This window comes from Oncorhynchus mykiss, chromosome 26, assembly GCF_013265735.2.
Source record: "Oncorhynchus mykiss isolate Arlee chromosome 26, USDA_OmykA_1.1, whole genome shotgun sequence".
Lineage (NCBI taxonomy): Eukaryota > Metazoa > Chordata > Actinopteri > Salmoniformes > Salmonidae > Oncorhynchus > Oncorhynchus mykiss.
In genome coordinates, this window is record NC_048590.1 from 121,325 (window position 1) to 146,597 (window position 25,273).

At 46.7% G+C, this 25,273-nt stretch overlaps 1 protein-coding gene across 4 annotated transcripts in view; it reads right to left on the bottom strand.

Moving 5' to 3' along the window:
- Positions 1–218: 218 nt before the first annotated feature.
- The window catches only part of LOC110519120 (zinc finger protein 710), a 44,347-nt gene continuing 19,292 nt past the window's right edge, over positions 219–25,273 (bottom strand). For 2 of the 4 annotated variants that reach the window (XM_036963406.1, XM_036963403.1), the window contains exons 2-5: positions 14,426–15,967; positions 6,055–6,246; positions 3,859–4,030; positions 219–2,288 (exon numbers count right to left, since the gene is read on the bottom strand). In XM_036963406.1, coding sequence (XP_036819301.1) covers positions 2,098–2,288; positions 3,859–4,030; positions 6,055–6,246; positions 14,426–15,925 — 2,055 coding nt within the window. In that variant the 5' untranslated portion in view covers positions 15,926–15,967 and the 3' untranslated portion in view covers positions 219–2,097. Of the gene's footprint in view, positions 2,289–3,858; positions 4,031–6,054; positions 6,247–14,425; positions 15,968–22,507; positions 22,619–25,273 lie in introns of those variants that run through there. The other 2 variants (XM_036963405.1, XM_036963404.1) reach the window with 2 other exon arrangements.

Here is a 25,273-nt window from a genome sequence, read left to right on the forward strand (position 1 = left end):
GGAGTAACTACAATGTTGTTGATCCATCCTCAGTTTTCTATCACAGCCATTAAACTCTAACTGTTTTAAAGTCACTGGCCTTATGGTGAAATCCCTGAGCGATTTCCTTCCTCTCCTGCAACTGAGTTAGGAAGGACACCTGCATCTTTGTAGTGACTTGGTATATTGATATGCTATCCAAAGTGTAATTAAAAACTTCACCCTGCTCAAAGAGATAATCAATGTCTGCTTTTTTATTTTACCCATCTACCAATAGGTGCCCTTCTTTGCAAAGCATTGGAAAACCTCTCTGGTCTTTGTGGTTGTATCTGTGTTTGAAATTCACTGCTCGACTGAGGGACCTTACAATTATCTGTATGTGTGGGGTACAGAGATAAGGTGGTCATTCAAGAAACATGCTAAACAGCATTATTGCACACAGACTGAGTCCATGCAACTTGGTAAGCACATTTTTATTCCTGAACTTATTTAGGCTGGCCATAATAAAGGGGTTGAATACTTACGGACTAAAAAAGTATACAAACATAAATTCACCTTGACATTATGGGGTATTATTGTGTGTAGGCCAGTGACATTGAATCCATTTTAAATTCAGGCTGTAACACAACATGTGTAAAAAGTCCAGGGGTGTGAAGACTTTCTGAAGGCGCTGTATACAGTGTGTCTAGTTGGATCTAAGATCAGAGTTATACTGCATCTGGCACGGCCTTCTGTCAAAACATACTGATTGGTGAATGATTCCATGGTAGGTAAGATGTTTCTGTGTAAAACTGATTTCTGAGTGCTGATACAGTTCCATACCACAACTTATCAGAGTTTAGATCTGTCACTATAGTCTTTAGTCATGTCTGATAGAATATCCCAAGGACTTCTAGAACAATCATGTCTGGTAGAATATCCAAAGACTTCTAGACCAATCATGTCTGGTAGATTATCCCAAAGGACTTTAGACCAATCATGTCTGGTAGAATATCCCAAAGGACTTCTAGACCCAATCGTCAGTCTCAGAGTCACTTCTATCAGATACGGGTGGAGCGGATTGGCTGTTGAAGTGCATGTCCTGCCCCTCCATCAGGACAGGTCAGTTCTGGTTCTTAAAGAGTCCATGAACCCCCTCCCTGTGTCTCACTGCCATAGCACGCCCTAACCTAGACTCACTGCCACAGCACGCCCTAACCTAGTCTCACTGCCACAGCACGCCCTAACCTAGTCTCACTGCCACAGCACGCCCTAACCTAGTCTCACTGCCACAGCACGCCCTAACCCAGTCTCTCTCACTGCCACAGCACGCCCTAACCCAGTCTCTCTCACTGCCACAGCACGCCCTAACCCAGTCTCTCTCACTGCCACAGCACGCCCTAACCCAGTCTCTCTCACTGCCACAGTACGGCAGCCATGTTGTCTGTTCCCCACCCATGGTGTCCTCTCCATTAACAAAAGCTGAAGAACATACACACATCCAGGTACTTTCCACAGGTGCCGGAGTTCTAGGTAAACTCATGGAAAACAGAAAGGAAAACGCCACACTGCTGCTCATGCTCCCAGATATTTATTTATAACAATGTTTCCACCATTAGGTCCTGGATACCTGATGAAGACCTAAGGGTGGAAACGTTATAAATAAATATCTGGGAGCATGAGCAGCAGTGTGGCATTTTCCTTTCTGTTTTCCCATGGTCTGTAGTTAGTCCACCAATAACCCATGGTCTCCTCTACATTAACACATGGTCGGTAGTTAGTCCACCAATAACCCATGGACTCTTCCTCATTAACCCATGGTCTGTAGTTAGTCCACCAATAACCCATGGACTGTAGTTAGTCCACCAATAACCCATGGTCTGTAGTTAGTCCACCAATAACCCATGGTCTGTAGAATGTCCACCAATAACCCATGGTCTGTAGTTAGTCCATCAATAACCCATGGTCTGTAGTTAGTCCACCAATAACCCATGGTCTGTAGTTAGTCCACCAATAACCCATGGACTCTTCCTCATTAACCCATGGTCTGCAGTTAGTCCACCATTAACCCATGGTCTCTTCTCCATTAATCCATGGTGTCTAATGGTCTGTAGTCCATTAACACTATTCTCCTACTGCTCAAGACGTGTTGTAGTTAGCTGTATCCTTCCCAAAGTTGTAATAGTTGTCCATGTCGTCCATGTTGGCCGTGGTGAGCTTGGTGAGGTTCTGGGAGCCTCCATTATCCATGTTGTTGTTTGCCCCTGAGGTCCCAAAGTCAAAGTTGTCCTCCTCATAGTGGCCCTGGCCCTCCATCTCAGGAAGAGCATCTGGGAACATATAGAGAAACAGGGCTGTTAGGGAGAGTACAGTGGTTGAACCAACCCAGAACACAGTGGTTGTACCAACCCAAACCCAGAACACAGTGGTTGTACCAACCCCAACCCAGAACACAGTGGTTGAACCAACCCCAACCCAGAACACAGTGGTAGAACCAACCCCAACCCAGTGGTAGAACCAACCGCAACCCAGTGGTAGAACCAACCCCAACCCAGAACAGTTGTAGAACAAACCCTAACCCCAACCCAGAACACAGTGGTCAAACCAACCCCAACCCCAACCCAGAACAGTGGTAGAACAAACCCCAACCCATAACAGTGGTAGAACAAACCCTAACCCCAACCCAGAACACAGTGGTCAAACCAACCCCAACCCAGAACAGTGGTAGAACAAACCCCAACCCAGAACACAGTGGTAGAACCAACCCTAACCCCAACCCAGAACAGTGGTAGAACAAACCCCAACCCAGAACAGTGGTAGAACCAACCCTAACCCCAACCCAGAACAGTGGTACAACCAACCCTAACCCCAACCCAGAACACAGTGGTTGAACCAACTCCAACCCAGAACACAGTGGTAGGACCAACCCTAACCCCAACCCAGAGGTTGAACAAACCCAGAACCCAGTGGTTGAACCAACCCAGAACCCAGTGGTTGAACCAACCCTAACCCCAACCCAGAACACAGTGGTAAAGCAAACCCTAACCCCAACCCAGAACACAGTGTAAGAACAAACCCTAACCCAGAACACAGTGGTAGAACCAACAGGATCACAAACAAAGTTTTAACAAACAGGATATACAACCACCAAGTCAGGCTGCTCATTGACTGTTACGAACACTAAGCCTACAATAAGAAGGCTACAGGAATGGTAGTTAGGTGGCTGAATAAATAAGTGATGGATCGTGAGATGAGAGGAAGGAGAGTAAAGCCCTACCTTGTCCATCAGGGGAGATGTTCATGCTGGGTTAGGGTTATGGTAAACGGGTAAAGCCCCACCTTGTCCGTCAGGGGAGATGTTCATGCTGGGTTAGGGTTATGGTAAACGGGTAAAGCCCCACCTTGTCCGTCAGGGGAGATGTCCATGCTGGGTTAGGGTTAGGGTAAAGGGTTAGGGATAAAGCCCCACCTTGTCCGTCAGGGGGGATGTTCATGCTGGGTTAGGGTAAAGGGTTAGGGATAAAGCCCCACCTTGTCCGTCAGGGGGGATGTTCATGCTGGGTTAGGGTAAAGGGTTAGGGATAAAGCCCCACCTTGTCCGTCAGGGTAGATGTTCATGCTGGGTTAGGGTAAAGCATTAGGGTAAAGGGTTTGTTCTTAGGGTAAAGGGTAAAAGCATTAGGGTAAAGGGTTTGGTCTTAGGGTAAAGGGTTAGGGTAAAGGGTTTGGTCTTTGGGTAAAGGGTTTGGTCTTAGGGTAAAGGGTTAGGGTAAAGGGTTTGGTCTTAGGGTAAAGCGTTAGGGTAAAGCGTTAGGGTAAAGCGTTAGGGGTTTGGTCTCAGAGTAAAGGGTTTGGATTAAGGTAAATGGTTAGGGTAAAGGGTTAGGGGTCAAGCCCTACCTTGTCCGTCAGGTGAGATGTCCATGCCGTGTTTGACCTTCATGTGTCGGCTGAGGTTCCCCTTCAGGTTAAACTTGGAGGAGCAGTAAGGACACTTGAAGGGTTTGGAGCCGGCGTGGAGGTGCATGTGACCCAGCAGGTTGTACATTCTGTTGAACGACTTCCCGCACACCTGGAAAAGTCAAAGCACGAGTAACAGTATATGTTCATAATCGTGATCGTTTGGCTTGACAACATCAGGACATGGCTATTAACTGTAGTCCCTGCTACAAGTCCCTATTTGAGGGAGTAACCAACCCCCAAGACCTAACTGTAGTCCCTGCTACCAGTCCCTATTAACCAACCCCCAAGACCTAACTGTAGTCCCTGCTACCAGTCCCTATTAACCAACCCCCAAGACCTAACTGTAGTCCCTGCTACCAGTCCCTATTAACCAACCCCCAAGACCTAACTGTAGTCACTGCTACCAGTCCCTATTAACCAACTCCCAAGACCTAACCGTAGTCCCTGGCTGCTACCAGTCCCTATTAACCAACCCCCAAGACCTAACTGTAGTCCCTGCTACCAGTCCCTATTAACCAACCCCCAATACCTAACTGTAGTCCCTGCTACCAGTCCCTATTAACCAACCCCCAAGACCTAACTGTAGTCCCTGCTTTGTTCTTAACTGACTTGCCTGGTTAAATAAAGGTAAAATAAAAAATAAATAAATAAAAATAATACAGTATATAAACTCACCAGGTCATATATAATATATAAACTCACCAGGTCATATACCAGGCGCAACAACGACTCAGCCGCGAAGTGGTAGGCCACACAAGCCCACAGTACGGGAACGCCGAGTGCTGAAGCGCGTAACAATTGTCTGTCCTCGGATGCAACACTCACTACCAAGTTCCAAACTGCCTCTGGAAGCAACGTCAGCACAAGAACTGTTTGTCGGGAGCTTCATAAAATGGGTTTCCATGGCCGAGCAGCTTAAGATCACACACAAGCCTAAGATCACCATGTGCAATGCCAAGCGTCGGCTGGAGTCGTGTAAAGCTCGCTGCCATTGGACTCTGGAGCAGTGGAAATGGCAGTCAGACGGACAAATTTGTGTTTGGCAGATGCCAGTAGAATGCTACGTGACTGAATAAATAGTGCCAACTGTTAAGTTTAGTGGAGGAGGAATGTTTGGGGCTGTTCATGGTTCGGGCTAGGCCCCTTAGTTCCAGTGAAGGGAGATCTTAACGCTACAGCATTCAACAACATTCTAGACGATACTGTTCTTCCAACTGTGTTACAACAGTTTGGGGAAGGCCCTTTCCTGCTTCAGCATGACAATGCCCCTGTGCACAAAGTGAGGTCTATACAGAAATGGTTTGTTGAGGTCGGTATGCCTGGCCTGCACACAGCCCTGACCTCAACCCCACCGAACACCCATGGAATGAATTGGAACGCCAACTGCGAGCCAGACCTAATTGCCCAACATGAGTGCCCGACCTCACTAATGCTCTTGTGGCTGAATGGGAGCAAGTACCTGCAGCAAGGTTCCATCTAGTGGAAAGCCTTCCCAGAAGAGTGGAGGCTGTTATAGCAGCAATGTTCCATCTAGTGGAAAGCCTTCCTAGAAGAGTGGAGGCTGTTATAGCAGCAATGTTCCATCTAGTGGAAAGCCTTCCCAGAAGAGTGGAGGCTGTTATAGCAGCAAAGGGGGGACCAACTCCATATTAATGTCCATAATTTTGGAATGAGATATTTGACGAGAAGATGTCCACATACTGTTGGTGATGTAGTGTAAAGCCAACATGAAATGTGATACCAGGCCTATAGTGTCTGAAAAAGTGAATCCATTCTTCTCTAGCTAATAAAAACCTGTCTCCCTATCTTCTGAATCAAGCTTGTACTCAGTACAGTAGCCTATGCTTCGGAGGGGGGAGGGGCAGGTAGCCTAAACACAGACAGGTAAAGATTTTCACCTGGCAGGCAGACAGAATACGTTTGAGTGACAGCGTGGGGGCTTTGTATAGGCGTTTTGTTGTAGGACTAGAAACAAATGCCTGGAACATAACATAACGTTATTAACCGGTTCCCATGCTTTTAAAATAACAGTTATGTTCCGGAACAGTATGGATCACGTTCCTTCCAGGTTCCCTTGCTGTTATTTTCCGGTTGTGTTCCCTGAACTTGTTCCAACCCTGGATATAAACTCACCTTGCATTTGAAGGGTTTGACGGGCAGGTGGACGATCATGTGCGTTTTGAGCGTCTGTTTCTGGATGAAGCTCTTGAAGCAGATGTGACACTGGAAGGGTCTGATGCTGTTGTGGATCAACATGTGTCTCTTCAGGTTGGCTGACAAGGTGAACTCACGGGAACACACCTCACACTTATGACCCTTCATTCCCTGACCAATAAGAACACAGGAGGACAGTTAGATGAGGACAATTGCAGAAGAATGAATGAACATGAAGTTAGTTCAAATTCTGTAAAGAAGCTGAAGGAAAAGCATGACTATACTGGGATCAGACCTAGCTTGGTCAAATACTTCTAAAGGCTTGATGGTACTTAACTTGGTTGGCCTGTTTGGGATTATTGCATTCCATTGCACACTAAATCAAGCACAGCTCTAGTACTGATATGATTCATATGCATCTGAGCCAGGTCTGATTGGGATACATGAAAGATCAAGTATTCTTTGTTCTAGATAGCAGACAGACAGACACAAGTAGCCCAGCGGTTAAGAGCTTTGGCCCAGTAACCGAAAGGTCGCTAGTTCGAATCCCCGTGTCGGCCAAGTTGAAAAGTCTGCCGTTCTGCCCTTGGGCAAGGCAGTTACCCCCAACAACTTCTCCTCTGGCGCCAATGACGTAGATGTCAATTAAGGCAGCCCCCCGCACCTCTCTGATTCAGAGAGATGGGTTAAATGTGGAAGACACATTTCAGTTGAATGCATTCAGTTGTGGAACTGACAGACTGACTACACTGACTGACTACACTTCTCAGGTTGGTCATCTAATCTATACCAACACCACTGACTACATCTCTCAGGTTGGTCATCTAATCTACATCTCTCAGGTTGGTCATCTAATCTATACCAACACCACTGACTACATCTCTCAGGTTGGTCATCTAATCTATACCAACACCACTGACTACATCTCTCAGGTTGGTCATCTAATCTATACCAACACCACTGACTACATCTCTCAGGTTGGTCATCTAATCTATACCAACACCACTGACTGACTACACCTCTCAGGTTGGTCATCTAATCTATACCAACACCACTGACTACATCTCTCAGGTTGGTCATCTAATCTACATCTCTCAGGTTGGTCATCTAATCTATACCAACACCACTGACTACATCTCTCAGGTTGGTCATCTAATCTATACCAACACCACTGACTACATCTCTCAGGTTGGTCATCTAATCTATACCAATACCACTGACTACATCTCTCAGGTTGGTCATCTAATCTATACCAACACCACTGACTACTCCTCTCAGGTTGGTCATCTAATCTATACCAACACCACTGACTACACCTCTCAGGTTGGTCATCTAATCTATACCAACACCACTGACTACATCTCTCAGGTTGGTCATCTAATCTATACCAACACCACTGACTACATCTCTCAGGTTGGTCATCTAATCTATACCAACACCACTGACTACTCCTCTCAGGTTGGTCATCTAATCTATACCAACACCACTGACTACATCTCTCAGGTTGGTCATCTAATCTATACCAACACCACTGACTACATCTCTCAGGTTGGTCATCTAATCTACACCTCTCAGGTTGGTCATCTAATCTATACCAACACCACTGACTACATCTCTCAGGTTGGTCATCTAATCTATACCAACACCACTGACTACATCTCTCAGGTTGGTCATCTAATCTATACCAACACCACTGACTACATCTCTCAGGTTGGTCATCTAATCTATACCAACACCACTGACTACATCTCTCAGGTTGGTCATCTAATCTATACCAACACCACTGACTACATCTCTCAGGTTGGTCATCTAATCTATACCAACACCACTGACTACATCTCTCAGGTTGGTCATCTAATCTATACCAACACCACTGACTACATCTCTCAGGTTGGTCATCTAATCTACATCTCTCAGGTTGGTCATCTAATCTATACCAACACCACTGACTACATCTCTCAGGTTGGTCATCTAATCTATACCAACACCACTGACTACATCTCTCAGGTTGGTCATCTAATCTATACCAACACCACTGACTACATCTCTCAGGTTGGTCATCTAATCTACATCTCTCAGGTTGGTCATCTAATCTACATCTCTCAGGTTGGTCATCTAATCTATACCAACACCACTGACTACATCTCTCAGGTTGGTCATCTAATCTACATCTCTCAGGTTGGTCATCTAATCTATACCAACACCACTGACTACATCTCTCAGGTTGGTCATCTAATCTATACGAACACCACTGACTACACTTCTCAGGTTGGTCATCTAATCTACATCTCTCAGGTTGGTCATCTAATCTATACCAACACCACTGACTACATCTCTCAGGTTGGTCATCTAATCTATACCAACACCACTGACTACATCTCTCAGGTTGGTCATCTAATCTATACCAACACCACTGACTACATCTCTCAGGTTGGTCATCTAATCTATACCAACACCACTGACTACACCTCTCAGGTTGGTCATCTAATCTATACCAACACCACTGACTACATCTCTCAGGTTGGTCATCTAATCTATACCAACACCACTGACTGACTACACCTCTCAGGTTGGTCATCTAATCTATACCAACACCACTGACTACACCTCTCAGGTTGGTCATCTAATCTATACCAACACCACTGACTGACTACACCTCTCAGGTTGGTCATCTAACCTATACCAACACCACTGACTACATCTCTCAGGTTGGTCATCTAATCTATACCAACACCACTGACTGACTACACCTCTCAGGTTGGTCATCTAATCTATACCAACACCACTGACTACATCTCTCAGGTTGGTCATCTAATCTACATCTCTCAGGTTGGTCATCTAATCTATACCAACACCACTGACTACATCTCTCAGGTTGGTCATCTAATCTATACGAACACCACTGACTACATCTCTCAGGTTGGTCATCTAATCTATACGAACACCACTGACTACACTTCTCAGGTTGGTCATCTAATCTACATCTCTCAGGTTGGTCATCTAATCTATACCAACACCACTGACTACATCTCTCAGGTTGGTCATCTAATCTATACCAACACCACTGACTACATCTCTCAGGTTGGTCATCTAATCTATACCAACACCACTGACTACATCTCTCAGGTTGGTCATCTAATCTATACCAACACCACTGACTACACCTCTCAGGTTGGTCATCTAATCTATACCAACACCACTGACTACATCTCTCAGGTTGGTCATCTAATCTATACCAACACCACTGACTGACTACACCTCTCAGGTTGGTCATCTAATCTATACCAACACCACTGACTACACCTCTCAGGTTGGTCATCTAATCTATACCAACACCACTGACTGACTACACCTCTCAGGTTGGTCATCTAATCTATACCAACACCACTGACTACATCTCTCAGGTTGGTCATCTAATCTATACCAACACCACTGACTGACTACACCTCTCAGGTTGGTCATCTAATCTACATCTCTCAGGTTGGTCATCTAATCTATACCAACACCACTGACTACATCTCTCAGGTTGGTCATCTAATCTACATCTCTCAGGTTGGTCATCTAATCTATACCAACACCACTGACTACATCTCTCAGGTTGGTCATCTAATCTATACGAACACCACTGACTACATCTCTCAGGTTGGTCATCTAATCTATACGAACACCACTGACTAAACTTCTCAGTTTGGTCATCTAATCTACATCTCTCAGGTTGGTCATCTAATCTATACCAACACCACTGACTACATCTCTCAGGTTGGTCATCTAATCTATACCAACACCACTGACTACATCTCTCAGGTTGGTCATCTAATCTATACCAACACCACTGACTACATCTCTCAGGTTGGTCATCTAATCTATACCAACACCACTGACTACACCTCTCAGGTTGGTCATCTAATCTATACCAACACCACTGACTACATCTCTCAGGTTGGTCATCTAATCTATACCAACACCACTGACTGACTACACCTCTCAGGTTGGTCATCTAATCTATACCAACACCACTGACTACACCTCTCAGGTTGGTCATCTAATCTATACCAACACCACTGACTGACTACACCTCTCAGGTTGGTCATCTAATCTATACCAACACCACTGACTACATCTCTCAGGTTGGTCATCTAATCTATACCAACACCACTGACTGACTACACCTCTCAGGTTGGTCATCTAATCTATACCAACACCACTGACTACATCTCTCAGGTTGGTCATCTAATCTACATCTCTCAGGTTGGTCATCTAATCTATACCAACACCACTGACTACATCTCTCAGGTTGGTCATCTAATCTACATCTCTCAGGTTGGTCATCTAATCTATACCAACACCACTGACTACACCTCTCAGGTTGGTCATCTAATCTATACCAACACCACTGACTACATCTCTCAGGTTGGTCATCTAATCTATACCAACACCACTGACTGACTACACCTCTCAGGTTGGTCATCTAATCTATACCAACACCACTGACTACACCTCTCAGGTTGGTCATCTAATCTATACCAACACCACTGACTGACTACACCTCTCAGGTTGGTCATCTAATCTATACCAACACCACTGACTACATCTCTCAGGTTGGTCATCTAATCTATACCAACACCACTGACTGACTACACCTCTCAGGTTGGTCATCTAATCTATACCAACACCACTGACTACATCTCTCAGGTTGGTCATCTAATCTACATCTCTCAGGTTGGTCATCTAATCTATACCAACACCACTGACTACATCTCTCAGGTTGGTCATCTAATCTATACCAACACCACTGACTACATCTCTCAGGTTGGTCATCTAATCTACATCTCTCAGGTTGGTCATCTAATCTATACCAACATCACTGACTACATCTCTCAGGTTGGTCATCTAATCTATACCAACACCACTGACTACATCTCTCAGGTTGGTCATCTAATCTATACCAACACCACTGACTACATCTCTCAGGTTGGTCATCTAATCTATACCAACACCACTGACTACATCTCTCAGGTTAGTCATCTAATCTATACCAACACCACTGACTACATCTCTCAGGTTGGTCATCTAATCTATACCAACACCACTGACTACACCTCTCAGGTTGGTCATCTAATCTATACCAACACCACTGACTACATCTCTCAGGTTGGTCATCTAATCTATACCAACACCACTGACTACATCTCTCAGGTTGGTCATCTAATCTATACCAACACCACTGACTACATCTCTCAGGTTGGTCATCTAATCTACACCAACACCACTGACTACACCTCTCAGGTTGGTCATCTAATCAGAACCAAGGACTATATACAGTTCCTGGAAATAACTACTTTTAATAAAGACTAACTAAACTGAACCACTGAGAGCAGTCAGTCTACCATGGCCTTTGAAACCTTCTGGGTTATGGTTAGAACTAGGGGTTCCAGTGGTCTCAGACGGTCAGTACCTTGTGGGTGAGGGATGCTGGCGGAGGGCTAGGGTTGAAGGTCAGCGGTTAGAGTTATGGTTTAGGTATATTGTGGGTGAGGGATGCTGGCAGAAGGCTAGGGTTGAAGGTCAGCAGTTAGAGTTATGGTTTAGGTATATTGTGGGTGAGGGATGCTGGCAGAAGGCTAGGGTTAAAGGTCAGGGGTTAGAGTTAGGGTTTAGGTATGTTGTGGTTGAGGGATGCTGGTGGAGGGCTAGGGTTGAAGGTCAGCGGTTAGAGTTATGGTTTAGGTATATTGTGGGTGAGGGATGCTGGCAGAAGGCTAGGGTTAAAGGTCAGGGGTTAGGATTAGCTACATGGCCAAAGGTATGTGGACACCTGCTCGTCCAACATCTCATTCCAAAATCATGGGCATTAATATGGACTTGGCCCCCCCTTTGCTGCTTTAACAGCCTCCACTCTTCTGGGAAGGCTTTCCACTAGATGTTGGAACATTGCTGCAGGGACTTTCTTCCATTCAGGCACAAGAGCATTAGTGAGGTCGGCACACAGTCGGCGTTCTAATTCATCCCAAATGTGTTCGATGGGATTGAGGTCAGGGCTGTGTGCAGGCCAGTCAAGTTCTTCCATACCGATCTCGACAAACCATTTCTGTATGGACCTCACTTTGTGCATGGGGACATTATCATGCTGAAACAGGAAAGGGCCTTCCCCCAAACTGTTGCTGCAAAGTTGGAAGCACAGAATCACCTAGAATGCATGCTGTAGCGTTAAGATCTCCCTTCACTGGAACAAAGGGGCTTAGCCCAGACCATGAAAAACAGCCCCAGACCATTATTCCTCCTCCACCAAACATTACAGTTGGCACTATTCATTTGGGCAGGTAGAGTTACCTGGCACCCACCAAACCCAGATTTGTCCATCAGACTGCCAGATCGTGAAGGGTGATTCATCACTCCAGAGAACGCGTTTCTACTGTTCCAGGATGCAATGGTGGCGAGCTTTACACCACTCCAGCCGGCACTTGGCATTGCGCATGGTGATCTTAGGCTTGTGTGTGGCTGCTCGGCCATGGAAACCCATTTCATGAGGCTTCCGACGAACAGTTGTTGTGCCAACATGTTTTGGTTGGTGAATATATTTATAAAAGGCACCTTAGAGAGATTATTACAGCCATCAAAACGCCACGCATGGGTAAGCCCACACAAATCACAGCTCATATTTGAAATGTCTCTAAAAATCCACCATGGGGAAAAATGAAAGGCAGTTTGGAACTCTGTATCGAGTGTTGCAACCGAGAACAGACCATTTTTACGCGCTTCAGCACTCGGCGGTCCCGTTCTGTGAGATTGTGTGCCCTACCACTTTGCGGCTGAGCCGTTGTTGCTCCTAGACATTTCCACTTCACAATAACAGCACTTACAGTTGACCGGGGCAGCTCTACAAGGGCAGAAATTTCATGAACTGACATGTTGGAAAGGTGGGATCCTATGACAGTGCCACGTTGAAAGTCACTGAGCTCTTAGGTAAGGAAATTCCATTTCAAATGTGTGTCTATGGAGATTGCATGGCTGTGCGCTCAATTTTATACACCTGTCAGCAACTGGTGTGGCTGAAATAGCTGATTCCAATCATTTGAAAGGGTGTCCACATACGTTTGGCCATGTAGTGTACCTTTCGGCCTTGTAGTGTGTGAGGGTATGCTGGCGGAGGGTTATGGGTAGGGGTCAGAGTTAGGTACCTTGTGTGTGAGGGCGTGCTGGCGGAGGGTTATGGTCAGGGGTCAGAGTTAGGTACCTTGTGTGTGAGGGCGTGCTGGCGGAGGGTTATGGGTAGGGGTCAGGGGTCAGAGTTAGGTACCTTGTGTGTGAGGGCGTGCTGGCGGAGGGTTATGGGTAGGGGTCAGGGTTCAGAGTTAGGTACCTTGTGTGTGAGGGCTGCTAGCGGAGGGTTAAGGGTAGGGGTCAGGGGTCAGAGTTAGGTACCTTGTGTGCGAGGCTGTGCTGGCGGAGGGTTATGGGTAGGGGTCAGAGTTTGGTACCTTGTGTGTGAGGGCGTGTTGGCGAAGGGTTATGGGTAGGGGTCAGAGTTAGGTACCTTGTGTGTGAGGCCTTGCTGACGGAGGGTTATGGGTAGGGGTCAGAGTTAGGTACCTTGTGTGTGAGGCCTTGCTGGCGGAGGGTTATGGGTAGGGGTCAGGGGTCAGAGTTAGGTACCTTGTGTGTGAGGGCGTGCTGGCGGAGGGTTATGGGTAGGGGTCAGAGTTAGGTACCTTGTGTGAGGGCGTGCTGGCTGAGGGTTATGGGTAGGGGTCAGGGGTCAGAGTTAGGTACCTTGTGTGTGAGGGCGTGCTGGCGGAGGGTTATGGTTAGGGGTCAGGGGTCAGAGTTAGGTACCTTGTGTGTGAGGGCGTGCTGGCGGAGGGTTATGGGTAGGGGTCAGAGTTAGGTACCTTGTGCGTGAGGGCGTACTGGCGGAGGGTTATGGGTAGGGGTCTGAGTTAGGTACCTTGTGTGTGAGGGCTGCTAGCGGAGGGTTAAGGTTAGGGGTCAGAGTGAGGTACCTTGTGTGTGAGGGCGTGTTGGCGGAGGGTTATGGGTAGGGGTCAGAGTTTGGTACCTTGTGTGTGAGGGCGTGTTGGCGGAGGGTTATGGGTAGGGGTCAGAGTTAGGTACCTTGTGTGTGAGGGCGTGCTAGCGGAGGGTTAAGGTTAGGGGTCAGGGGTCAGAGTGAGGTACCTTGTGTGTGAGGGCGTGCTGGCGGAGGGTTATGGGTAGGGGTCAGAGTTAGGTACCTTGTGTGTGAGGCTGTGCTGGCGGAGGGTTATGGGTAAGGGTCAGGTGTCAGAGTTAGGTACCTTGTGTGTGAGGGCGTGCTGGCGGAGGGTTATGGGTAGGGGTCAGAGTTAGGTACCTTGTGTGTGAGGGCGTGCTGGCGGAGATGGTGCAGCTGGACAAACTCCAGCCCACAGTGGGAACAGGAGTATGGCCGAGGACTCTGGTGTTTCAGTAGATGGTTCTGCAGCTGGCTGCGATAGGTGAAGGACTTGTTGCACTCTGTACACTGGTAACTAGTTGGTCCCTGGTGGCTGGTCTGGTGGCGCTTCAGATGGGCGTAGGTGGGGAACTCCATGCCACACTGGGAACACACGTGGCAGCGCCCGCGCTCGTGTTTGGTCTCGTGGGCGCGGAGCTCGCTGGGGTAGGCGAAGCCACGGCGACAGAAGCGGCAGCTGTAAGGTTTGACGTCGGTGTGCTGCAGCATGTGTCTCTTCAGGTGGGAGGTCTGGGTGAAACCCTTCTTACACACGGTGCATTTATGAGGCCTAGTTCCCTGGTGGGTGAGCAGGTGGGTCTGCAGGTGGCTGGGCTGTTTAAACAGCTTCCCACAGTGGGGGCAGGCGTGGGGCTTGATGCCCTGGTGACCCAGGATGTGAGTTACCAGGTTGTACTTGGAGGTGTAAGACTTTTCACACATACGACACTTCCATCTCTTCAGCCCCTCCCCCATGTCCACGCAGTACGACTCATCTATCTGGATGTTGATGTCTAGACGGTCAACCCTCCGGCCGTGGTGACGATGGGTCCCTCCTCTTCCTGCTCCTGCTACTCCTCTTCCCCCTACTCCCTGCTCCAGCTGGTTGCCCCACATCATACCCTGGCTGTTCTCATGGTAGATCTCCCCCCCCTCATACCCCCCCACCTCACTGGACTGGAAGTAGCTGCTGATAGTCTCCTCCTGTCCTCCTTTCATCAGGCTGTTTCCCTGCTCTCCCTCCTCCTCCTCCTCCCTTGCTCTCTCCTGATGCCCCCTCTGCCCCTGCAGGCCTCGATGCCCCGGCTCCCCTTTATGGCTGTGCCCTGCCTGGGAGTGTGTGTGAGGGTGTGTGTTAGCCTGCTGGCTGGACATGTCTCTGTCACACTCGGCACAGCCTTTTTGGGCGGCGGCACGGAGAGAGGCGGGGTCAACCTGGACCAATCCCCCTCTAGTAGTAGCCAGGTTGTTCAGCATGTGAACACAGGACGTCAGGCCAGTGATAACCCCTTCTCCTTTCACTTGGGATGACCCGTCCACAGGCACTCCAGCATGGCGCTCGGGCCCTACCATCTTCCCCTCGGGGGGTGGTCCGTGCCACCTCCTCTGGCTACAGCTGGGCTGCATGTGTCCGTCTTCAGGCAGGTTGTCTCCCAGGTAATCTCCGTTAGCTCCTATCAGCTGATCAGCGTATTCGTAATCCACCCCCTCTACAGGCAGGGCAGGGGACTCTTTAGGTTCTCCTGTGTAGAAACCATTAGGAGCGATGGTAGCACCAAACACCTCATTCTGAGAGATGAGCCCCAGAACAGCAGCCTGGGCTAGAGACAGAACCACCACAGGATCAGTCTGAGTGCCAGAATCAACCTGTCTGGCCATCTCCCTGGGCTCACATCTAACCAGGCGCCTGCTGGCTTCCTCCTGAGACACAAAGAGGGAGACAAGGTTATTAATGCAGTCAACACATCTTTACTATCTATGATGTTGATCAGAGATAGCAGCAGAGTCAGTGAGGAGAGAATTCATCACTAACATCACCTCTCAACACTGGTCAATCATCATCAATAATATCACCCATCAGCCCCTGGTCAACCATCATCAATAATATCACCCATCAGCCCCTGGTCAACCATCATCAATAATATCACCCATCAGCCCCTGGTCAACCATCATCAATAATATCACCCATCAGCCCCTGGTCAACCATCATCAATAATATCACCCATCATCAATAATATCACCCATCAGCCCCTGGTCAACCATCATCAATAATATCACCCATCATCAATAATATCACCCATCAACCCCTGGTCAACCATAATCAATAATATCACCCATCATCAATAATATCACCCATCAGCCCCTGGTCAACCATCATCAATAATATCACCCATCAGCCCCTGGTCAACCATCATCAATAATATCACCCATCATCAATAATATCACCCATCAGCCCCTGGTCAACCATCATCAATAATATCACCCATCATCAATAATATCACCCATCAACCCCTGGTCAACCATAATCAATAATATCACCCATCATCAATAATATCACCCATCAACCCCTGGTCAACAATCATCAATAATATCACCCATCAGCCCCTGGTCAACCATCATCAATAATATCACCCATCAGCCCCTGGTCAACCATCATCAATAATATCACCCATCAGCCCCTGGTCAACCATCATCAATAATATCACCCATCAGCCCCTGGTCAACCATCATCAATAATATCACCCATCAGCCCCTGGTCAACCATCATCAATAATATCACCCATCAGACCCTGGTCAACCATCATCAATAATATCACCCATCATCAATAATATCACCCATCAACCCCTGGTCAACCATCATCAATAATATCACCCATCAGCCCCTGGTCAACCATCATCAATAATATCACCCATCATCAATAATATCACCCATCAGCCCCTGGTCAACCATCATCAATAATATCACCCATCAGCCCCTGGTCAACCATCATCAATAATATCACCCATCAACCCCTGGTCAACCATCATCAATAATATCACCCATCAGCCCCTGGTCAACCATCATCAATAATATCACCCACCAGCCCCTGGTCAACCATCATCAATAATATCACCCATCAACCCCTGGTCAACCATCATCAATAATATCACCCATCAGACCCTGGTCAACCATAATCAATAATATCACCCATCAGCCCCTGGTCAACCATCATCAATAATATCACCCATCAGCCCCTGGTCAACCATAATCAATAATATCACCCATCATCAATAATATCACCCATCAACCCCTGGTCAACCATCATCAATAATATCACCCATCAGCCCCTGGTCAACCATCATCAATAATATCACCCATCAGCCCCTGGTCAACCATAATCAATAATATCACCCATCATCAATAATATCACCCATCAACCCCTGGTCAACCATCATCAATAATATCACCCATCAGCCCCTGGTCAACCATCATCAATAATATCACCCATCAGCCCCTGGTCAACCATAATCAATAATATCACCCATCATCAATAATATCACCCATTAGCCCCTGGTCAACCATCATCAATAATATCACCCATCAACCATCATCAATAATATCACCCATCAGCCCCTGGTCAACCATCATCAATAATATCACCCATCAGCCCCTGGTCAACCATCATCAATAATATCACCCATCATCAATAATATCACCCATCAACCCCTGGTCAACCATCATCAATAATATCACCCATCATCAATAATATCACCCATTCAATAATATCACCCATCAGCCCCTGGTCAACCATCATCAATTAATCACCCATCATCAATAATATCACCCATTATCAATAATATCACCCATCATCAATAATATCAACCATCATCAATAATATCAATAATATCACCCATCATCAATAATATCACCCCTCAGCCCCTGGTCAACCATAATCAATAATATCAACCGTCATCAATAATATCACCCATCAGCCGCTGGTCAACCATCATCAATAATATCACCCATCAGCCCCTGGTCAACCAGAATCAATAATATCAACCGTCATCAATAATATCACCCATCAGCCGCTGGTCAACCATCATCAATAACATCACCCATCAGCCCCTGGTCAACCATCATCAATAATATCACCCATCAGCCCCTGGTCAACCATCATCAATAATATCACCCATCAGCCCCTGGTCAACCATCATCAATAATATCACCCATCAGCCCCTGGTCAACCATCATCAATAATATCACCTCTCAACCCGGGTCCACCATCATCAATAATATCACCCATCAGCCCCTGGTCAACCATCATCAATAATATCACCTCTCAACCCGGGTCAACCATCATCAATAATATCACCCATCATCAATAATATCACCCATCAGCCCCTGGTCAACCATCATCAATAATATCAACCATCATCAATAATATCACCCATCAGCCCCTGGTCACCCATCATCACCCATCAACCATCATCAATAATATCACCCATCAGCCCCTGGTCAACCATCATCAATAATATCACCCATCAGCCCCTGGTCAACCATCATCAATAATATCACCCATCATCAATAATATCACCCATCAACCCCTGGTCAACCATCATCAATAATATCACCCATCATCAATAATATCACCCATTCAATAATATCACCCATCAGCCCCTGGTCAACCATCATCAATTAATCACCCATCATCAATAATAATCACCCATTATCAATAATATCACCCATCATCAATAATATCAACCATCATCAATAATATCAATAATATCACCCATCATCAATAATATCACCCCTCAGCCCCTGGTCAACCATAATCAATAATATCAACCGTCATCAATAATATCACCCATCAGCCGCTGGTCAACCATCATCAATAATATCACCCATCAGCCCCTGGTCAACCAGAATCAATAATATCAACCGTCATCAATAATATCACCCATCAGCCGCTGGTCAACCATCATCAATAACATCACCCATCAGCCCCTGGTCAACCATCATCAATAATATCACCCATCAGCCCCTGGTCAACCATCATCAATAATATCACCCATCAGCCCCTGGTCAACCATCATCAATAATATCACCCATCAGCCCCTGGTCAACCATCATCAATAATATCACCTCTCAACCCGGGTCCACCATCATCAATAATATCACCCATCAGCCCCTGGTCAACCATCATCAATAATATCACCTCTCAACCCGGGTCAACCATCATCAATAATATCACCCATCATCAATAATATCACCCATCAGCCCCTGGTCAACCATCATCAATAATATCAACCATCATCAATAATATCACCCATCAGCCCCTGGTCACCCATCATCAATAATATCCCCCATCATCAATAATATCACCCATCAGCCCCTGGTCAACCATCATCAATAATATCACCCATCAGCCCCTGGTCAACCATAATCAATAATATCACCCATCATCAATAATATCACCCATCAGCCCCTGGTCAACCATCATCAATAATATCACCCATCATCAATAATATCAACAGTAATCAATAATATCACCCATCATCAATAATATCACCCATCAGCCCCTGGTCAACCATCATCAATAATATCAACCATCATCAATAATATCACCCATCAGCCCCTGGTCACCCATCATCAATAATATCACCCATCATCAATAATATCACCCATCGGCCCCTGGTCAACCATCATCAATAATATCACCCATCAGCCCCTGGTCACCCATCATCAATAATATCACCCATCAGCCCCTGGTCACCCATCATCAATAATATCACCCATCAGCCCCTGGTCACCCATCATCAATAATATCACCCATCAGCCCCTGGTCAACCATCATCAATAATATCACCCATCAGCCCCTGGTCAACCATCATCAATAATATCACCCATCAGCCCCTGGTCAACCATCATCAATAATATCACCCATCAGCCCCTGGTCAACCATCATCAATAATATCACCCATCAGCCCCTGGTCAACCATAATCAATACCAATAACAGCAACTCAACTGAGGTAGCCTATCGGTTAAGAGCCAGCAACTGAAAGGTCGGTTCGAATCCCAGAGGCAACTAGGTGAAGAATCTGTCGACGTGCCCTTGAGCAATGCACTTCACTCTAATTGCTCCTGTAATTCATTGTGGATAAGAGCGTCTGCTAAATGACTAAACTGTAAAATGACAGAGGCGGATTAGGAATCTTGATAGAGGAGTTAACTATCTAACGTTGGTCAACTGAGTTGAACTCGGGATAACAGGTGACATGAGAGGCTCACCTTTTAGTCAGCCAATTTCTATGGCAAAGAAACCTTCAGAACTACCCTGCTCCGGGGCACACTGTCTCAGGGCTGTCATTTATGCTGAATGAAGTGTTGGAGCTGTGTGTTGAGGACCAACCAAATCAAATCCCCATTCACAATCCTTTACTTTAGATTCATCTAGATTCTATACCGATCCATAATATAATCTGAACATGTAGCTAACTGAATGTATCCACACAGCTGCAAAACACACACAGTAAGAAGACTACAGCTACACTTTCATGGTAACAAACTGTTGTTCTTACATGATAATATGATATGGTGACAGATCTGGTCTGAGAACAGTTAGAGAGAGAGAGAGAGAGAGAGCGAGAGGACAGAGAGAACAGACACAGAGAGAGAGAGAGCGAGAGAGAGGACAGAGAGAACAGACACAAAGAGAGAGCGAGAGAGAGAGGACAGAGAGAACAGACACAGAGAGAGAGAGAGGACAGAGAGAACAGACACAGAGAGAGAGAGCGAGAGAGAGAGAGGACAGAGAGAACAGACACAAAGAGAGAGCGAGAGAGAGAGGACAGAGAGAACAGACACAGAGAGAGAGAGAGAGAGAGAGAGAGAGGAAAATGAAAGCAGGTGATGGAGGAGAGGGGGAGGGGAGAAAGAGGATGAACGAAAAGGGGGGAGAAAGAGAGGGGGAGGGAGAAAAAGAGAGAGTGGGAAAAAGAGGGAGAAAGAGAGAGAGGGAGAAAGAGAGAGAGAAAGAGAGAGAGAAAGAGAAAGAGAGAGAAAGAGAGAGAGAGAGAGAGAAAAAGAGGGAGAAAGAGAGAGAGAGAAAGAGAGAGAGAGAGAAAGAGAGAGAGAAGGAGAAAGAGAGAGAGAAGGAGAAAGAGAAAGAGAGAAAGAGAGAGAGAAGGAGAAAGAGAAAGAGAGAAAGAGAGAGAGAAGGAGAAAGAGAGAGAGAAGGAGAAAGAGAGAGAGAAGGAGAAAGAGAGAGAAGGAGAAAGAGAGAAGGAGAAAGAGAGGGAGGGATAAAGAGAGAGAAGGAAAGAGGGAGAGAAAAAGAAGGAAAGAGGGAGGGGGAAAGGAGGAAAGAGGGAGGGGGAAAGAAGGAAAGAGGGAGGGAGAAAGAAGGAAAGAGGGAGGGAGAAAGAAGGGGAGGGAGAAAGAGAAGGAAAGAAAGGAGAAAGAATGAAAGGGAGGGGAGGGAGGGAGAAAGAGAGAAGGAAAGGGGGGACGGAGAAAGAGAGAGAAGGAAAGGGAGGGGGAGGGAGAGAGAGAATGAAAAGAGAGACACTGGAGAGAAAAGAGGAAGGGAGGGCAGAGAATGAGAGTGAGAGGGTGAAAGAGGCGGGAGGGGGAGAGGGAGGCAGTGAGCAAACAAAAAAGAGAGGAAAGGGAGGGGAGAGAAAAGGGAGGGGGAGAGGGAGTGAGCAAGCAAGAGGGAGAGAAAGAAATGACTAAATGAAAGGCAGACAAAATGAAAGATTAAATCGTGTAGAGAGGGAGAGAGAGACAGAGAGAGCACGAGAGATGACAAAATGAAAGATTAGATCATGAAGAGAGAGAGAGAGAGATGACAAAATGAAAGATTAGATCATGAAGAAAGAGACAGAGAGAGAGAGAGCGAGAGACAGAGCGACAGAGAGAGCGACAGAGAGAGAGAGAGACAGAGACAGAGAGAGAGAGCGACAGAGAGAGAGAGAGCGACAGAGCGACAGAGAGACAGAGAGAGAGAGAGAGACAGAGAGACAGAGAGAGAGAGAGAGACAGAGAGAGAGAGAGAGAGACAGAGAGACAGAGAGAGAGAGAGACAGAGAGAGAGACAGAGAGAGACAGAGAGAGAGAGCGAGAGACAGAGAGAGAGAGCGAGACAGAGAGAGAAAGCGAGAGACAGAGAGAGAGAGCGAGAGACAGAGAGAGAGAGCGAGAGACAGAGAGAGAGAGAGAGAGAGAGAGAGATGACAAAATGAAAGATTAGATCATGAAGAAAGAGAGCGAGTTGAAAGAGCTTTAAACAGACATTTGAGGCTGTTGGGACGAAATATGGAGAAAGGTTTCACCTAAAAGGAGGGAGAACATTTTAAACAACAAATATCACATTTTCTCAAACTGTGAATGTTCCAACTAATCACCACTAAACCAAACTACTGAACACACCAAAGGTAAATGTTAACCTTAATCCTGTGGTTACCAGCCCAGAACTCACCACATTCTTCCTGTTGTGATGTTTCAGGTGCTTCAAGGACCTCATTCTCCAGACAGAGAGACAGAGTGTCTCAGAGACAGAAGAGAGGAAGTGTTCTGCTCCTATTTATACTCAGGAAGGAGGCGGGCCTTCTGGCTCCTCCCCCTACCAGAGTGTGTGTGTGTCTCTCTCTCTCTCTCTCTCTCTCTCTCTCCACACAAGTACAAAACATTATGAGCGCCAGCTCTTTCCATGACAGACTGACCAGGTGAAAACTATGATCCCTTATCGATGTCACTTGTTAAATCAAACTTTGTCACATGCGCCGAATACAACAACTGTAGACCTTACAGTGAAATGCTTACTTACAAGCCCTTAACCAACAGTGTAGACCTTACAGTGAAATGCTTACTTACAAGCCCTTAACCAACAGGTGTAGACCTCACAGTGAAATGCTGACTTCCAAGCCCTCAACCAACAGTGCAGTTCAAGAAAGAGTTAAGAAAATATTTACCAAATAAACTAAAGTAAAAAATGTGAAAAAATAACACAAAATAACAATAACGAGGCCAAGTCAGTGTGCGGGGGTCATTTGTACATGTACCCACTGTAGCGCCTTACGGTCAGATGCCGAGCAGTTGCCATACCAGGCGGGGATGCAACAGGTCAGGATGCTCTCGATCCATCCACTTCAATCAGTTTAGATGAAGGGGAAGAGACAGGCTAAAGAAGGATGTTTAAGCCTTAAGACAATTGAAACATGGATCGTGTATGTGTGCCAAACAGAGGATGAACGGGCAAGACAAAGTGCCTTTGAACGGTTATGGTAGTAGGTTTGAGTCAAGAACTGCAACGCTGCTGGGTCTTTCACACTCAACAGTTTCCCCATGTGGATCAAGAATGGTCCCCCACCGGCCTCACAACCGTGTAACCACGGCAGCCCAGGACGTCCACATTGGGCTTCTTCACCTGTGGGATGGTCTGAGACCAGCCACCGAGGCAGCTGATGAAACTGAGTTTACACAACCAAAGAATTTATTCACAAACTGTTAGAAACCATCTCAGGGAAGCTCATCTGCTCGTCGTCCTCACCAGGGTCTTGACATGACTGCAGTTTGGCGTCGTAACCGATTACAGTGGGAAAATGCTCACCTTCGATGACCACTGGCACGCTGGAGAAGTGTGCCCTTCACAGATCTCAGAATCTCGGTTTCAACTGTACCGGGCAGATGGTATGGGCAGGCATAAGCTACGGACAACGAACACAATTCCATTTTATCGATGGCAAGTTGAATGCACAGAGATACCGTGATGAGATCCTAACGCCCATTGTCGTGCCATAATGCACGGTCCCATGTCGCAAGGGTCTGTACACAATTCCTGGAAGCTGAAAATGTCCCAGTTCTTCCATGGCCTGCATACTCTCCAGACATGTCACCCATTGAGCATGTTTGGGAATGAAGAGGAGTGGCACAACATTCCACAGGCCCCAATCAACAGCCTGATCAACTCTATGTGAAGGAGATGTGTCGCGCTGCACGAGGCAAACGGTGGTCACACCAGATACTGACATGTTTTCTGATCCACACCCCTATCTGTTTTAAACAGTTATCTTTGACCAACAGATGCATATCTGTATTCCCAGTCCTGTGAAATCCATAGATTAGGACCTAATGAATTTATTACACTGATTTCCTTATGAACTGTAACTCAGTAGAATATTTGCAATTCTGGCATGTTGTGTTTATATTTTTGTTCAGTATAGTTTCCTCAGATGCTCTTCTGTTATGAAACCAACCAGGTTGATAGTTACACTAGAAGAATACTGACTGAATCAAATAATCATGAATTTTGGGCTCCCGAGTGGTGCAGCTGTCTAAGACACTACAGTCCCTGGTTTGAATCCAGGTGGGATCACATCCGGCTGTGATTGGGAGTCCCATATGGCGGTGCACAATTGGCCAAGCATCTCCGGGGTAGGCCGTCATTGTAAATAATAATTTATTCTTAACTGACTTGCCTGGTTAACACTACACCACTACTGGGGGAAACTGGGCTCAACACTGTCCCCTGGTCAACACTACACTAGTACTGGGGGAAACTGGGCTCAACACTGTCCCCTGGTCAACACTACACTAGTACTGGGGGAACTGGGATCAACACTGTCCCCTGGTCCCCTGGTCAACACTAGACTAGTACTGGGGGAAAATGGGATCAACACTGTCCCCTGGTCAACACTACACTAGTACTGGGGGAAACTGGGATCAACACTGTCCCCTGGTCTGTCCCCTGGTCAACACTACACTAGTACTGGGGGAAACTGGGCTCAACACTGTCCCCTGGTCAACACTACACTAGTACTGGGGGAAACTGGGTTCAACACTGTCCCCTGGTCAACACTACACTAGTACTGGGGGAACTGGGATCAACACTGTCCCCTGGTCTGTCCCCTGGTCAACACTACACTAGTACTGGGGGAAACTGGGCTCAACACTGTCCCCTGGTCAACACTACACTAGTACTGGGGGAAACTGGGTTCAACACTGTCCCCTGGTCAACACTACACTAGTACTGGGGGAAACTGGGCTCAACACTGTCCCCTGGTCAACACTACACTTGTACTGGGGGAAACTGGGCTCAACACTGTCCCCTGGTCAACACTACACTAGTACTGGGGGAAACTGGGCTCAACACTGTCCCCTGGTCAACACTACACTAGTACTGGGGGAAACTGGGTTCAACACTGTCCCCTGGTCAACACTACACTAGTACTGGGGGAAACTGGGC